Source organism: Podarcis liolepis (assembly GCF_965112155.1).
Source record: "Podarcis liolepis genome assembly, chromosome: 17".
Taxonomy (NCBI): domain Eukaryota; kingdom Metazoa; phylum Chordata; class Lepidosauria; order Squamata; family Lacertidae; genus Podarcis; species Podarcis liolepis.
The window spans coordinates 34778023-34795975 of record NC_139571.1 but is presented as its reverse complement, the minus strand read 5'-3'; the positions used below and the strand labels follow the sequence as shown (position 1 = coordinate 34795975).

At 44.7% G+C, this 17953-nt stretch overlaps 1 protein-coding gene across 1 annotated transcript in view; it reads right to left on the bottom strand.

The window, feature by feature from the left end:
• Window positions 1-1151, bottom strand: part of LOC310696207 (transient receptor potential cation channel subfamily V member 6-like) — a 35112-nt gene extending 33961 nt beyond the window's left edge. Inside the window, exon 1 of the mRNA XM_083481428.1 lies at window positions 948-1151. Coding sequence (XP_083337554.1) covers window positions 948-1096 — 149 coding nt within the window. The 5' untranslated portion in view covers window positions 1097-1151. The remainder of the gene's footprint in view (window positions 1-947) is intronic.
• Window positions 1152-17953: the final 16802 nt, after the last annotated feature.

Here is a 17953-nt window from a genome sequence, read left to right as displayed (position 1 = left end):
ACCAAATTTTATTGCTTCATTCTTTTTGTAAACTACTTTGATGTGTGTGTTTTTTACCACCAAGCTAGCAAAACAGCTCGGCCAGTAGAGCGTGAGAATCTTAATCTCTCTTAATCATGAATTCAAACCCCACGTTGGGCAAAAAGGTTCCTGCATTTTAGGGGGTTGGGCTAGATGACCCACCTGGTGCATTCCAACTCCACAATTCCGTGATTCTAAGTGGTGTATAAATTTTATGAAATAATTTTTTTAAAATGGTATTAAAATGAACGGGATTGTCTCTTTCTTCTTTTCTTGTTTTTGCCATTTAATCATTAATTCTTTATCCAAGAGGGATATCCGTATCTAGAAATACATTCCTTCAACACACACACACACTTTTTCCTGAAGAGGGGAAAAGAGCAAAACCAGACTGATACAAACCCTAGTCTCAATGGCATTCACATGCAAGGTGCAATCCAGACTGGGACGCTGTCATGGGGGGAAATGGGTTTTAAACCTGCTGCGTTCCTATCTGGACCAGACACCCCACACCGATTTGCACTGGGGGAGACAGACACCTCCCATTTGCTCCCAGGGATGCAGCCTCCCCAAGTACCAAGGGAAGGAAAGCATTTGGGGAGGAAGAGAAACATGCGATTACAATTCACATGCCCCCTTAGGAGTGCAGTCTATTTCCATATACGAAGCAAAACGCGACGGCAGAATCCCGAGGGAGGTACAGCTGACAAACACCACTCGAATGCCTTAAACATGTCGCAGCCCTCCCCATGTCCTGCTGCGCTAGCTTTCTAGCTGCAGGGCGCCAACTTAGCTGCGCCCGGGAAAGGGGTTCCCCGCGACCTTCGCGCTTCTTCCGAGGCGATGCAGCAGCCCTGGCCGCCCCTTCCCTCCCTTGCTAGGCGAGGGTATCGACTGCAGGTCGCCCGCCGCCCGCGCTCACTTACTTCTTCTGTTGCAGCAGGTGTATCTCGTCGGCGCTCCGCCGCCCGCCGCTGCCTCCCGGGCCGCCGCCGCCGCCGGGTCTGCAGGTGCGCCGCAGCCTCTTCCAGAAAGCGCCCAAGAGGCCGTTCTCTCCAGGCACGGGAACCCCCATGGCTCCTTCCTTCCTTCCTTCTCCTTTGGCAGCGCCACAAATAATAATAAAAAAAACAAGCAGCCGCCGCACGAGCCGCTGCCGCCTCAGAGGAATCCGGCGCCGGGGAGTCTTGCCTTCTTTTGCCCACTCACTTTGCCCTCGGGCGCCGCGACGGTGCGCGCCTCTCTTGAGGCAAAAAGGAGCCGTGGGCGCGCGGGGTTGGGGGAGGCCCTCGACCTCCACAGAAAGGACTCCCTCCCCTCACTCAGGGAGCACCTCGGAGGCGTCGAGCCGGCGAAGAGGAGGCAGCGTCCGGAGCCGGCTTCTCCTTCGCCTCGCTCTCTCGGCTTTAGCCAGCGCGCGTCAAGTTTCCCGGCGAGGCTCCGGACAGCACCTGCGCGCTTTTGGGGCGGGAAAAGGGCGGCGGGAACCCGCTTGAGGGCCGAGGTAAGATATAGCAGGCGGAGGAGGAGGAAGCCGGGAAGGGGCGGGCACTGGGCCGAGGAGTTGAAGGCCGGCCGGCCAGTCTTGAGGGCAGTTGCAAGGGCTTGGGGCTGCCTCAAGCACCCCCGGGCAGATGTGGAGGGCGCCGTCATCCATCAGGAATGATGCCTCTGGAATAGCAGGCGGTGGGGACGCACCCAGTGCTGGATTTAGGTATAAATTTTAAAGGAAAAACAACAACTGAAGATGATGGTTTTTTGGGACCTAGCCGACCTGACGGGAAGAGTCCGTGACCAGAGAGAGGAGGAGCACCAAGAGGACTGGAAGAAATTTGAAGATTATTTAGCCAAATATCAAAATAAAAAATTCCTTCCAGTAGCACCTTAAAGACCAACTAAGTTAGTTCTTGGTATGAGCTTTCGTGTGCATGCACACTTCTTCAGATACACTTCTTCAGATAGCCAAATATGTTAAGATAACATAAATAGAATTACTTGCGAGTAGGCCTAGGATTTAAATATGTGATGTTGTGAAATACTATGTTAAAGTTAAAATGAAAAGAAAGAAAGATGTAAATTGATTAAGTAAATTTTATGTGAAAATAGTTTTGGAAAACTGCTGCAATGGACTATATGGAAACTCAGCTAGGGGGATTTGAGGAAGTCATTTAACAATGTTTTAAAAAATGGAAGTATTATAGTTAGGATAAATGTTTGTTTGGTTGTTTTTTTGATTTTTTGTGTGTGTTTGTTATAAAATTGGAAAAAATAAAAAAGGGGAAAAAGGAAAAACAACAACTGGATGTACGTTTCCAAAATACAAGATAAAAAAAATTAAACCTACATACAGCAACAGTGTTTTGTGTTGTGTAGGCTCCTATGGTGTAAGTAATGGGCCCCGCCTGCTAGCCTGCTCCCGAAAATATCCCTTATATTATTTCACTATTAATATACAGTACTTCTTAACTGTATTTTAGTTCCACAGTTATTTGGATAAAATACATATTTTGTTATGTGCAAATGGCTTTAGATACCTATTAGGTCCGTAAATTACCATATAGCATATATTCAACACAAAAACAGCAACAATTTGTTGTTGTCAAAGGACAGCTGGACATATAAAGGGCCCCTGAGTAGAGTAGCTGAGTAGAGTTGCCATGTACAGATATCAAGAGTTGCATAGAAATGAAGTTAAATTGCTGGTTTCCCCAGCACACTTGCAATGACACAGGAAGCCACGTCTGAAGGTCTGGTGAAATTCAAGCACCTCTTAAAATGACAGTTGCCTTTTCAAGATGTGATGTGAACAACCTAACACACATGGCCTGGCCAAGACCTTTTGCCCATGAGAAGGAAAATCCAGACAGTTCCTTTTTCCACTTCCTTGCTAATTAACATGAGCCTCAATCCCCTTGGATTTTCACTAGCATAAGCTCCATTGAAATGAAGGTGTCTTCACCTTATAAATATCCTGATGCAAGGTCCTTCCGGGGAGGAACATGGTGGATTCAAGTATTTTGTCAGCAGGCTACTAATGAAGATAGTTATGTGGCAATTGATGATACTCAGACATAAATCTTGGCTATAAAATTCACTCTGGAAAAAAGAGCGAACAGGGGATTGACCTTTGATGGTCTTAAAAAGGTTGTTTTCTGCACTGGGAGCCCAAGAAACAGTCAATTTCTGGGAACCCTGACAGGGTTAAGTGACTTGTGAGTGGAGGAATCAACATCTTACCCCAAAGCCACACAAGCGGCATTGGATCTGCAAAAGCCTCTTTTCTTAATTATTTCTGAGATGGTTATAATTTATAACGGGCAGAGATTTCTCTGTCTGCTGGTAGAAATTTACATTTGATGTGTGAGCTACTTTCTGGCTTCAAGAATAAGGGAATAAGCCTGCTCCAATTGTTTAAGGCAAGAAAGTTTAAATGAGCAAGGTAGTTCTAAGGTGTGCTAAGAATATGTATATTCTTTATTTTTGTTTTCTGGATGAAAGTGTTGCCTAGAAATCAAAAGTAATTCGGACATTTGGCTCTGAAGATTGGGAACGTATTTCTTAACAGAAAGTAGAACAGTTGTATGTAATCCTAGAGTGAATGTTTAGAATAATTTCTTTTATGTAATTAACAGGTGGAAAATTGGAAGTCTTTTCAGCTATGTTGATAGTTGAGTTAATAATAACAATTAATTATTGTTGTGGTTATTAATTATTCATTGCTTACTACATAAAATGTCTCAAAATTATTTATTTATTGAATTTATATACTGCCCTACCCCAGGGAGGTTCGCTATTGTAATAACATTTAAAAAACAAAATTTAAAAAGTTATTAAAAAGGTAAAACAACAATATTGACTAAAAGGGTTCATCCTGCAATATTGTAAAAGTACAAAGCCTATTCACCCTACTAAAATATGAATATTTTGTCTTCAAACAGCATCAGACTAAGGGATTGAGCTATCACAGAGCACAAAACTTCAAGCAACTTCTGGAATTGTTTGTTTGTGACCTGCATCAAGATGGCGATGCTCACTGGCTGCTTGTTTGCTGTTGTGTATCCCGTAATGCAGTGGTTTTCAACCAGTGTGCCGTGGCACCCTGGGGTGCCTTGAATAATGGTCAAGGGTGCTGTGGCAACACTGGCCTCTGTCCCTCTTTCCTCCCCTCTGATGCCCTCTCTTGTCTCTGCCTCCCAAAGACTTGCACAGCTGTTGGTTGCAGCAGCCCTGGCTACAAGCTCCGCAGGCAAAGGGTGCCTCTGGGGGTGGCTAGGGGGTGCTTCCGAGGCCCTTGTTGGGCAATGTGAGGAGGCACCTATCTTTGGTGCAGCGGGGGGGGGGGCAGCTTGGAGACCAAGGGCAGCAGCAGCAGCTGCCCAGAGGACTCACAAGAAGAGGGGAGAAAATAGGAGGCTGAGGGAGGGTGTTTGAAAAGTGTTGAGCGGCTGCTGGCTCTGTAAGCAAGGGGTAACATAACTGGGCTCCTGAGCCCCACAGGGGTGCCGCAGAAAGAGTGTAATTGGTCAAGGGAGCCATGGACTCAAAAAGGTTGAAAACCTCTGCTGTAATGCATTACTGAGAGTTCATACCTTATGTTACGTTTAGTTCATGTTACGTTCTTTCAGGTTACGTCCCACGGCGACCCAGAAGTACCGGAAAGGGTTACTTCCAGGTTTCGCTGCTCGAGCATGCGCAGAAGCGCAAAATGACATCACGCGTATGTGCAGAAGCGGCGAATCGCAACCTGCAGGTGCGCCGCTGCGGGTTGCGCTCTTTTCATGTTGCGAACGGGCCTCCGGAATGGATCCCGTTTGCAGCCAGAGGTACCACTGTATTGTTGTAAGATAGGGCTGGACAAGAGTGGGCTAATGAAGCTGGAGACTGCCTTAACAGCCCTAGGGAAGTAGCCAAGGTCCTTTTTTTTTTTTTTTTTTTTTTTGCTAGGGCTCAGTTGACTGAAGCAGCCTTGCTTCTCATCTCTCCCACTGAGGTAGCTGACGGAAGGGTTGCTGCAGGTGACAGGTGAAGGGCTGCCACACAGAGGCAGGGAAAGACAGAGAGAGCTGCATACACGCTATGCCTTTAAAGTACATTTCCCCCACCTCAAAGAATTCTGGGCACTCTGCCCCTCACAGAGTTAGAATTCCCAGCAACCCTTAACAAACTACAGTGGTACCTTGGGTTAAGTACTTAATTCGTTCTGGAGGTCTGTACTTAACTTGAAACTGTTCTTAACCTGAAGCACCACTTTAGCTAATGGGGCCTCCTGCTGCCGCTGCGCTGCCGGAGCACGATTTCTGTTCTCATCCTGAAGTAAAGTTCTTAACCTGAAGCACTATTTCTGGGTTAGCGGAGTCTGTAACCTGAAGCATATGTAACCCGAGGTACCACTGTACAATGTCCATAATTCTTTGAGGGGGGAATTGTGTTTTGAGTGTGCTTTAAAGGGTTAGTGCAGACACAATCTTATTCTCTGCTGTCTTGACAGGCAGGACTAGATCTAATAGCTGCAAGTTACAGTAGAGTAAAATCATAGACTCATAGAGTTGGAAGGGACCACGAGGGTCATCTAGTCCAACCCCCTGCAGTGCAGAAATGTTTTGCCCAACGTGGGGCTTGAAGCCATTGCCCTGAGATTAAAAGTCTCATGCTCTACTGAAGTTGACTGAGCTGTGAATCGTAGGAGAAAGATATTGACATCAAACAGGCACACACTAAGTTCTGGACCTTTTCATTTTGCTTCCTATTAGCGCTTGTAGGTTGAAGGTTTGTCGTTGGATTTTGTTTTCTCTCCGCAGGTTATGCCTTTAAGTATGACACTAGGTATCAGGGATAAGCAGAAGTGCTGGCAAAAGAGGATGGTGTTGCCACCATTTTTTCGGAGATAACACTTGTTCATTCCAGCTGATTGCAGATGGGCCAGAGGACAACACTGGTTCAAAGCTAGATAAGGTTTTGAGATACCCATTGTAATAGGTGCCGTATAAATACCTAAGGCCAGATAGGAAGGCAGGTAAGTTCCTATGTCGCAATCTCGCAGTCCCCACCCTCCCCCTTGGGCTCTCTGGCTCCAGGAGCATTAAGGTGCTGCTCCCTGTATCTTCTGGGAGCATTGTCACATCTCTTACCTGAACAATCACAAGGTATCTAGTGTGCAAATGCTACACCTGTAGTTTAAACAGCGAAACTATGAGACAGTAAAGGTATATTGGCTGCTAGTTGATTTTAAGACAACTGATAGTAAACATATCTCCCCTCTGTCTCCTTTTGCCTCTCCACCACCCCTGGGTGTCAGGGGATGTGTGGGGGAAAGTGGTCCAAATACAGAAAATAACAGTTCCCAGAAGGGCAGCCAAAACAAAAAAGAGTCTTGTGGCAACTTAAATGTATTATGGCACAAACCTAGGGCATACTAAATCTAGGGTGGCGCAAGACGCTTCTTGTTCATGCAGAAAGGAAAATTCAACTAAGGAAATAGCACAACCATACCCTGCAAATCTAATAGATCATGACAACAAGCCCTAAACAACCTTTCATTTAGAGCAATGAAAAGGAATACACTACAGTGCAGTACAGAGGTAGCCGGTGTCGTACCATTCAGAGGTTGCTGAACTACAACTCCCATCATTCCTGACCACTGGCCATGCTTGCTAGGACTGATGGAAATTGTAACCCAGCAACATCCCAAGGGCATCACATTTGCATCTGCTGGTGTAGTGGAGAGAGTTAGAATTAGATGGTGGCAGACTTGGTCTCAGGGAGGCGAGTGGCGCTGTGGTCTAAACCACAGAGCCTAGGGCTTGCCAATCAGAAGGTTGGTGGTTCAAATCCCCGCGACGGGGTGAGCTCCCGTTCTGTCGCAGCTCTTGCCCACCTAGCAGTTTGAAAGCACGTCAAAGTGCAAGTAGATAAATAGGTACCACTCCAGCGGGAAGGTAAACAGCGTTTCCGTGCGCTGCTCTGGTTCACCAGAAGCGGCTTAGTCATGCTGGCCACATGACCTGGAAGCTGTCTGCGGACAAACACCGGCTCCCTTGGCCTATAGAGCGAGATGAGCGCGCAACCCCAGAGTCGTCCGCCACTGGACCTAATGGTCAGGGGTACCTTTACCTTTACCTTTTAGACTCAGTTCCTGTTTAGCTCAGCTATGATGTTCACGCGATAGTATTGACTCTTGAACATGCAAAGCTGTCTTAAACTGCATATGTTCACTGATGACTCACCTCACCCAGTGGCTTTGCAGTGCCTCAGACCTTCTACTGATACCTTTTGAATCTGAGGTGCCTGGCACAAGAAATTTTCAGGGACATTGTGGGTTTACAGCATGTATGTTGACTCACTGAGCAACCTGGAATAATTGGGTGAACAGGATTCAGTGCGGTAGATATAGGAAGACTTGCAGCATAAATAATAAAGAGGTGTGATCACAGCAGGAAGTTCCTTCACAACAGAAGTTACTGGAAATTGCTTCCTGGCAGATGTGGGATATAACTCCCGGTGTCATGAGTAACAGCTGAGCTATACCTTGCACAGAATAAGATGGTAGGCTGGTGGACTGCATCACTTCAGACTTGAGGGGGTGGTAGAGACTGGGCATAAGGCTGCTCACCTTAAACATAAATCAGCTAGGCTTGCCATATGTCCTCTTTTCCCTGGACACATCCTCTTTTTCAGAATTAAAATATCCGTCCAGGCAGATTTTTAAAAATTGGCAAAATGTCCAGGGATTTTTGTTTGTTTTATTACAGTAATATTACACAGTAAACATACTGTATAAATCTCTTTTCTTGTGGCTGAACTAAAAGGACACTGGCTCAGCTACAAGTTCTTGCAGAAGGAGTTAACTTCCACCTGCCCTTAAGAAGAGTCCATATGTACATGTTAAATTGTTTAAATAATTGTTCTGTGCACACTTATGTTCACAAAGATGTGATCATGAGCCCAAATACTTTTATGTGGCAAGTGAGGGAGCAATATGTATTATTATTATTATTATTATTATTATTATTATTAATTTTGTTGTTGTTGAAAGTTAAGAACATTGCTCCTAGCAATATATCACAGCTTCTATAGCCTACATATAGTAGGGGCATTTAAAATGAGAGTCACCATAGTGATGGTGATGATATGTTTTTGGATAATATGTCTTGTTTTAATTTTGAATAATTTTTTTTTAAAAAAAGGAAGCACAGATCAGCCAATGCAGGGATGATGTAGAAGAGACAAAGGGGGTGGGAATTTACTCTGAGCAACACCATTATCTAAGAGGGACGGCATTTCTACGTCTCTATGAATATTGAATAAAAGACTGGTAAGAATTCTTCTTGTTTATCTACTTCTTGGCTGCCACCATGGGAGGGGTCGGATTCCCTGAAGCCTGACAGGTATGTATAGAAAAGATTTAAAAAGAAAATAAAGATTGAAATGTAAAAATGAATTGAGCACGTTTGAGAAATCCATTTAAAACCCTCGAACGCCCTGTGTAGGGTTGGGTTTTATAGGATGCTCATCTTGGGGCACAATTCCCCCTCTGCCAGTGGCCTCATCTGTAAGTAGAGAAAACTCACCTTGGTAGACAAGTGCAGCTACCAGGAGATGGAAAAGGAGATGAACCATAACACAGTCATCCTTTTGACATTTGCACCTCTCTGAATTTGGCTAGTAAAGCGTACAGAGGTGCACATAGTAAGATGCGCATGTACCGGTAAGTGCATTGTAGTAATGCATTGCATTAGACAAAATAGATTTGCAATGATTTTCATACTAGGCAAAATTGCACACATCTATATTAGCTGACCTTGCCAACAAAGGTCTGTATAGTAAAAGCTATGGTTTTCCCAGTAGTGATGTATGGAACTGAGAGCTGGACCATAAAGAAGGCTGATCGCCGGAGAATTGATGCTTTTGAATTATGGTGCTGGAGGAGACTCTTGAGAGTCCCATGGACTGCAAGAAGATCCAACCAATCCATTCTGAAGGAAATCAGCCCTGAGTGCTCACTGGAAGGACAGATCGTGAAGCTGAGGCTCCAATACTTTGGCCACCTCATGAGAAGAGAGGACTCCCTGGAAAAGACCCTGATGTTGGGAAAGATGGAGGGCACAAGGAGAAGGGGACGACAGAGGACGAGATGGTGGGACAGTGTTCTCGAAGCAACCAGCATGAGTTTGACCAAACTGCGGGAGGCAGTGGAAGACAGGAGTGCCTGGCGTGCTCTGGTCCATGGGGTCATGAAGAGTTGGACATGACTAAACAACTAAACAACAACAACAAACCCTTTTAAAATGTGACTATTGGGTTGTTGTTTTTATTCTGATTATATATGCTGTGATCTTTTCTCTGAACCGTCCTGAGACCTCCAGGTATAGGGCAGTATATAAATTTCAATAAATAATAAGAATAATAAATTAAGATTGGGAAACAGAGAGAAACTGAAAGCGACACATTTGCCATCCCTAGTGGCACAGACATAAAGGAATGCCTGTTGGTTCATAGTTGTAACCAACAGGAAATCCGGGGGGGGGGGGACGGACTCTAGCGCACTCTTTGTATTGTTTCCTGAATTTATAGTGCTGCAATCAGAAACCAGGAGCAGGGGGGAGCTGCTGGGTAGAAGGATATAACCACTCTGTGCTTGCCTGGCATTAAAGGACACCGTCATAATCAAATAGTAATCTCCTTTGACTTACTCAGAAGCAACCAGAGAATTCAGGAGCGTGTGAAAGAGAGAGATGCCAGGCTGCCTTGATTCGGAGCAGGAAGCAGTTATCAATTAAAAGAGGCAGGAGGAAAACTCTTAGATGGTAACTGCACATCATGCAATGCTAACTATCCAGAATTTCAAGCAGTTGGTGTTCAGGACCAAGTGTTCTCAAGCCTGTAGGGTCAAAATAATTTAATATGCAATAATATCCGCCACCCAGGAATGCACTGAAGGAAACTCTGAGATTAAGCATTTTTCTGTTACCGTCTGTGACAGGATTAACCTATTGGAGAAAGGTATTTACAGATGTTTGTAACTGGCATTCAACCATCTAATTTGAAATGTGTCTTTAATTCCGGTTTTTAAACTTCTCCCAAAGAGGCCCCAGCACAAAACAGCACTTACATACTTTTGGGATCAACAGGACAGTTTGTTGTGAAACAATTAAGCCTCGCTGATTTTTATTTTTAAAAAATAATTTTTATTAAAGATTTCTAAGTTTACAAAAATACCTGCATTGTCTCTTTTTTCCAAGTTGTGTTTTCTACAGATCAGTTTCATTTGCTGTAGGACATCAGTGTTGCATGCAGTACAGTGGTACCTCTGGTTAAGAACTTAATTCGTTCAGGAGGTCCGTTCTTAATCTGAAACCATTCTTAATCTGAGGTACCACTTTAGCTAATGGGACCTCCCGCTGCCACCGCCGCACGATTTCTGTTCTCATCCTGGGGCAAAGTTCTTAACCCGAGGTACTACTTCTGGGTTAGTGGAATCTGTAACCAAAGTGTTTGTAACCCGAGGTACCACTGTATTAGGTTCAATACTAAGATTCTTTGAAAACAGGGTACCATTGACCCCCCCCTCTTTGATGCTGTGTGATAAGCCAATGGTAGAAGAGGACCAGGAAAAATCCAAAAAGGAGAACCGACCCCCAAAGGTCTGGTCTGATCATCATAAACAAGAAACCCCAAAATTAAAAAGGAAAAGCATACCCTTACATGATTTGCGATGCCCTGTGAGCAAGCTGGTGCCTCCCACCACTCCTCTTCAGCCAGCCAGTCCCCAGCAGATATATAGATCTATAGGGTGTTATCTTCTGCTGAAGGTCTGCTGGTTGAGTGGCTATAGCATTCAGCTGCTAGTACAAATGCAAACCAGACAAATCTCCCGCATCCCTAATTCGCAACAATCCTATAGACTTGGCAAGACTATTCCGAAAGCAAGTTGCCTGAAACCTGTGACTTTAGCTGTTGTCAAAATCCAGAGGCGGCTGCCCACCGTGTAAGTTCTATTCCACCTAGCAAGACAGTTCCTGCAAAAACTGCCTTTAGAAAGAGAGATGATCGCAAAGCAAACACACAGCATCAAGATCCCAGGAATGTCAAACAACAAGTGGTGCTACCTGACCTCTCTTCAGAAATTGTTACCTTGGGAGATCTAACTGGAGCACCAGGTGAGTGCACAGGGGTCATTTGACCAGCAGTCAAAACTCAGCCACCTCCCAAAGGGGCAGCTTGAGAACCTCTTCCCTTAGAATAGCTGCACAGGTGATACGGAATCAGCAAGCACACCAGGCCTGCAGCTGCAAATGCAAGGGAGGTAATGATGGAACCAGAGACCATAGCAACATCCAATACCAAACTTAAAGCAGAATTAATAGATGTACATATTGTACAAAACATTAAGTCCACTTACCTTAATTGGTCAGGCCAATGGCAGCTACAGGGGTTCTCCAGGGGGTGATAGCAACCAGCCAATAAGCATTGCTTTGGTCTGCCCCCGGGGGAATAAACTGAGGCCAGCCCAGCACTGCTCCTTCTTTCATGGTAGACCTGACAGTAGACATTATCGGCTGCCATATTTGGGCTGGGCAGGAATTTTTCCACTTGGCAAATTGTCACCGGCCACTTGGTTTTCGCCTATCTCATAGTAATCATCACAACTTTGTGAGGTTCAGGGCTCAGCAAACTTTTTCAGCAGGAGGCCAGTCCACTGTCCATCACACCTTGTGGGGGGGTGGACTATATTTTGGAGGGGGAAATGAACGAATTCCTATGCCCCACAAATAACCAAGAGATGCATTTAAAATAAAAGGACACATTCTACTCATGTAAAAACATGCTGTTCCTGGACCGTCCACGGGCTGGATTTAGAAGGCGATTGGGCTGGATCCAGCCCCCAGGCCTTAGTTTGTCTACCCATGGATTAGGCATTGAGTTTGAAAGCACGTCAAAGTGCGAGTAGATAAATAGGTACCACTCTGGCAGGAAGGTACAGCGTTTCCGTGCGCTGCTCTGGTTCGCCAGAAGCGGCTTAGTCATGCTGGCCACATGACCCGGAAGCTGTACTCCCTCAGCCAATAAAGCGAGATGAGCGCCGCAACCCCAGAGTCGGCCACGACTGGACCTAATGGTCAGGGGTCCCTTTACCTCTTTAAGCCTTAGTCTTAGCTGGAAGGGAGATTGTAACCTCTGCCTGTCCTTCCTTGGTTAAGGGTATCCCTTTGAAGTGATCCATGAGGAGTTGCCCAGACAGGGGCTAGGGCCATAGAACTCCTCCAGCAAGGACCCCTCGAAGGGCACCCCTATTTGATGCAAAGCATAGGACCTCTTCCCCCCCAATGGTGTGATATACTCCCAGCAGACAGGCTGGAATTAAATAAATGGCTTCAACCAATGCCTATGCCAAAACCTCACATCTGTAGCCAATAAAGTTGTGGCCTATTTGAACCTAAAATCTCTAAATGCTGCTGTCTGTTCCAGTTATTTTATTACAAAGGGAGCAGCTAGGTCATGGAGTCTTGGCACAAAACAACCACTATATTAGACTTTAATATGTTGGACTTTTTGAAAGGGAAAGAGGATTTCAAATAAAATCTCAGACTGAAATGTGGAGAACTGAACTCAAGATTGGAAAGGTGGGAAATGGAGAGAAACCAAATTTGACAGATTTGCTAATCCCTTCTCTGATGCAGAGAAAAACTTGACTCAGCTTGGTGAGTCTGTATATCTTGGCCTGCTGGCAGGGGTGCAACTTGGGGGCAAGCTTCTCTAGTAAGAATGCCCACCTTTTTCTTAAATATTGGCAAATGGGTGAAGTAGCCAAGATTGTGGAGGTCATCAAAATTATGTATCACAATGAAAGCTAAGCAGACTGTTTTAAGCGCTCCAAAAGGATCTCTGTAAAGTGGCTGAATAGGCGACAAGAAAGCAGCAGATAAGGTCTGCTGTAATTGTAAAGCAATGGGAGAAAACAGCAAATAAGAACAACCTCAACTTCACAAAGGTGGTGATGAGGTCTGAACTGGTTTGCAGTGGGACACTTCACTGAAAACATCAGCCGAGTGTTCATATGAACCATGTTTATTTTGACTGCAGGTGTACTTTTCACTTAATCTTCCTTTTTATTTACTTGTAATGATGATGTCGTTGGGTAATACGTAATTTAACTGGCTTAACAATAAATCTTTGACTGACTGACCACAGGGCCAGACTATGTAGGAAGCTAAAGATGCAGTGAGGAGCAGGTTTCATGGGGACCGCAGAATGAGACACACACAGAGGGGAGTGCCGTTCTTCCTTTCCTTCCCAGTCACAATCACAGCCAGAATCAAGTTTCTTAAGGACAAATGCTAGTGTCCATAGATACCAACTCTATGGAGCTGGGCAGCTCAGTCCCCCCCCCCCCAAGTATGTGGGGATGGGGCTGACCCCCCCCCCCAATCTTGAGGAGTATTCCCTGTTGTATGTTTCAAGACAATGCCTTCAGCTCTTTCGGATGGGTGATTTAGGAAAATATCTTATTTTAGTTGGTGAAGGTCCTGTGATTTACAGGTAATGGAAGCCTCAAACTGCATCTTATTATTTTGTAACTTTTATTAAGATCTCAGGAAGGAGTTGATTGATCCAGTAAGCATTTTGTATGCTAGATGATCATATGAATATTACATTTTTCTCTCTCTGATAAGATGATTAAAAAAATAAGATTATTACAAAAAAAATTGGTGCTACATTCCTGTTAATAGCAATCAAGATACATGTAAAAAAAAACCCCCGAATAAATATAGTAATGTTTTCCTATATGATGTCAAAGGTATTTAATATTTTTGTATCCAGTTTTACCCATGAACTGATGTAAAAGTTTTATTGTGAGATCTGTTAACTAGACCAATAAATTCATTCATTCGTTGAGACCACAGCGCTAGGGGGAAACAGTGACTTAACTCTTCTCAGTTATGGGCACAATGAAAAGCATTGCTATTAGTCTGAGAGAAGCTCTACAAATCTTTAAGCAGAGGTGTTTTGCAGACCATCCGTTTGCAGACTTCAGACTTCTTAAAAAAAAAAAAGATTAAATTAGATAATGGTTTTAGAATGTATGCCTTTTTCTTCTGCTGGAACTTATGTTGCTGCTTTATATTTAACTGCCCTGTGCTTTTTTAAAAATGGCATTGCATTGCTACTATCTAAATGGTTTTTTCCCTTATTGGACTGTGTTTTTTATTACATGTAAAAAAACAAAAACCTGCCATTTGGGATTTGTGCCTAAAAAAGGCTGCCTGGATATAAGCTTATAAAGGAAGGAAGGAAGGAAGGAAGGAAGGAAGGAAGGAAGGAAGGAAGGAAGGAAGGAAGGTCCCATTCCTGAGTCCCGAATGACTGGGCAAATGAAAGAGTGGATTGCTGGGAGACAACATTAACTTGGCTGTCCTGATGTTTGCAAGAAGGATGCCTGCTCATTGTTCTGGCACGTGAGAAAATAGAAATATTTATTTTATGTTTACATGGGTAGAGTGTGTGCTTGTATCTTTCCAGTTTTAATCCAGGGTGGGGAATGTGTGGCTTGGGTTTGGTAAATGCTGTCCTCTCTCCCCCATCTCTGCAGCTGGAAGCGAATGGGATCCATTCCGGAGCCCCGTTCACATCCTGAAGTGAACGCAACTGGCGTCTGCACATGCGCGGTCGCGATTCGCCGCTTCCGCGCATGCGCATGATGTAATTTTGAGCATCTGCGCATGCGCGAGTGGCAAAACCTGGAAGTAACGCGCTCTGTCACTTCCGGGTCGCCGTGGAGCGTAACCTGAAAACGCTCAACCTGAAGCACATTTAACTGGATGTATGACTGTACATCACAAGATGTGTCATTCAATCAATCAATCATTTTATCTGTATGTCGCCTTTCCAAAGTGAAAACTATGCTCAAGGTTGCTTGCAACGTATGAAAAAAACACATAACTACAAACATAAAAGCAGTTATAAATAATAAACAAAACTTCAAAAAGCACACAACCAAATTGAACAATTTCATTGCTAATTAGTGGTTGGTTTGATTGCCACCATTTTCCTTCTCTTTTAGATCACTGCTGGGTGCCTCTGACACAAGTGCCCCTACTTGACCCTGCTTATGAGAACTGACAAGATCACAGCTCTAAGGTGATTTTGTTTCTGGAAAATGCAGCCCCACAAAATGCCACTATTCTGGTCCTGTGTGACAAAGCCACTCAGCACATCAAGAGGGGGACTGCTGCCCTCTTGTGGAGCACGCCGGGTATTTGTCATTTTCTCCTCATCAAAACAACAAGGCTTTAAAAAGCAAGAGGTGGTTTTTTTTAACTCAACACACTAGCGTCCAGCTTGGCTCGGATTATGTCTTTATTTCTCCTTGAAATAAATACCTATTTTGGTCTTCCTTTTTTGTAATAGTATTTTATTATTTTTGCCGTATAGAAAGTTGTTTACTTAACAATTGTATTCCAATTCAACAACAACTAGTGACTTCCTGCTCAGCAAACATCGATGTTCATAAATCAAATTACATACAATTGCAGGTTATGGTTCCTCCTTATCTAATTTCATCTTTAAAATGTTTCTTAATATATTCTGCTATTTTCTTACACTTTGGACCCCACTGTGATCTTCATGTATGGAAAGCAACTTTTTATACGGACTAGAAAGGGTTTTCAGTCTTCTTTAAAAGATTCCAAATTTAGATCTTTTATCAATGCTGTCAAGTTTGCCATCTTGGTCTTCCTGATATAGCAAAGTTAACAAACTTACACTACCATAATCTGCGTGCAAATTGTTTGCTGATCTTGCAAGACTCATTTGGAGACATAAACATAGGACTAGGAACACAGGAAGTTGCTTTATACCGTCAGACAATTGGTCCATCTGTCTCAGTATTGACTCTTTGTTGTTGTTGTTTAGTCATTTCTGACTCTTCATGACCCCATGGACCAGAGCACGCCAGGCACTCCTGTCTTCCACTGCCTCCCGCAGTTTGGTCAAACTCATGTTTGTAGCTTTGAGAACACTGTCCAACCATCTCGTCCTCTGTCATCCCCTTCTCCTTGTGCCCTCCATCTTTCCCAACATCAGGGTCTTTTCCAGGGAGTATTGGAGCCTCAGCTTCACGATCCGTCCTTCCAGTGAGCACTCAGGGCTGATTTCCTTAAGAATGGAGAGGTTGGATCTTCTTGCAGTCCATGGGACTCTCAAGAGTCTCCTCCAGCACCATAATTCAAAAGCATCAATTTGTTGGCGATCAGAGTAACTCAGAGTAAGATCAGAATAACGCAGAGAAGCTATGAGCTATGCCGTGCAGGGCCACCCAAGATGGACAGGTCATAGTGGAGTGTTTTGACCAAATGTGATCCACCTAGAGCAGGAACCGGCAAGCCACTCCAGTATCCCTGCCAAGAAAACTCCATGGAAAAAAACAACAGGCAAGATCAATAGGCTTTATTAACTTCTCCCTCCCTGCTTTCTTTCTGCTGCTGAATACTTGAGGTTTGAATGGGCTTACTTTTGAAAACCCATCAACGTTTCATTTTGATGACTTTTTTCTTGCTGTTGTAGTTGTCTACAAGGTGTGATCGGAAAGTTTGGTGAATGTTCACAGAAACCGGACAGTGAGAAATATTCCAAAATACAATCGACATCAGAAATCCACAAAATGCTCACAATTGTGTACAGAGATGAAGCTGCAACTCAAAAGACAGTGTACAAGTGGTTTAAGCGTTAAGGGCGGCAAACCATCGAAGATTACGCTCATTCTGGCAGACCGCCGATGAGCAGAACGGCAGCAAGTGTCGACAGAGTTTGTGAGTTACTGATGCGGGATCGGTGTTTGTCCATCCGAATGATGGCGGAAGAATTGCATATTCCGCATGAAATTGTTACTGAGGTTACTGAGTTGTCCCATCCTCCATATTCTCCCCATCTGGCCCCACCAGATTTCTTTCTTTTTCCAAAACTGAAATCTGCACTGAAAGGGTACATATTTTCCAACATTTCACACGTCCAAGCTGCTGTGACGAGGGAACGAAAAGCAGTGTGAAAAGAGGACTTCTCCAGAGGTTACCAACAGTTCTACGAATGTTGTCAATGGTGTACTATATCAGAGGGGGCCTGTAAGGCATGTGTGTTCAAATATTTCTTGCTGTCCGATTTCTGTGACCATTCACCAAACTTTCCAGTCATACCTTGTATTTATAGTTCACTGAGACTGCACATTCTGTGTTTTGTTGACAGGACCCCCGCCCAGAGCAGCTAGGGTGATCAAATGCATAGAAGGGATGCAGGTCTTTGAGAAAAGCTGTGTCTCTTTTATGCGAGGGTTAAACATAGCTGTCAACCGTCCCTTATTTGGCGGGAAACTCCCTTATCCCAGCGCTGTGTCCTGCTGCTGCCCCTTATTGATGATGTCCCTTAAATTTCCCTGGTTTCAAAGGAAGCATCTCCCCTCCCTCCCTGCCGGCCAGGGAGGAGGGAGGCTCCAACTGTGTTGCTTGGCTGCCCGGCCCGCCCCCCCCTCCAGCCTCCTCTCCGGCCTCGGCCCCCAGGAACCCCTCCCCCGCTGGGACTGGGGAGCCTTGAGAGGAGAGTGAGGGCAACCATAGAGAAAGCAGTTCTGAGAGAGGAGTCGGAGGCGCGGGCAGGTGTTCCAAGGGCTAACCATAGAGGGGGAAAGTGGAGGAAGGACCGCAAGTGCTTCCCCCATAGATTTATAGTGGTAGATGGTCTGATCTGTGGGTCTACTTCGGGCGCTACCCCCCCCCTTCATCCTGCCCCACCTGATGGAACTGAGAGCTGCAGATGGAGCACAATAGAAAAGATACAGAATTGCAGCAGCATCTTCGTAGCTTGGACTTCGTTTTGCACGAAAAGTGGTTGCGGATTGTAGTTATTTAATTGCAGTGTTTCATCGGCTGGTGTCTTGAGCAGCAAC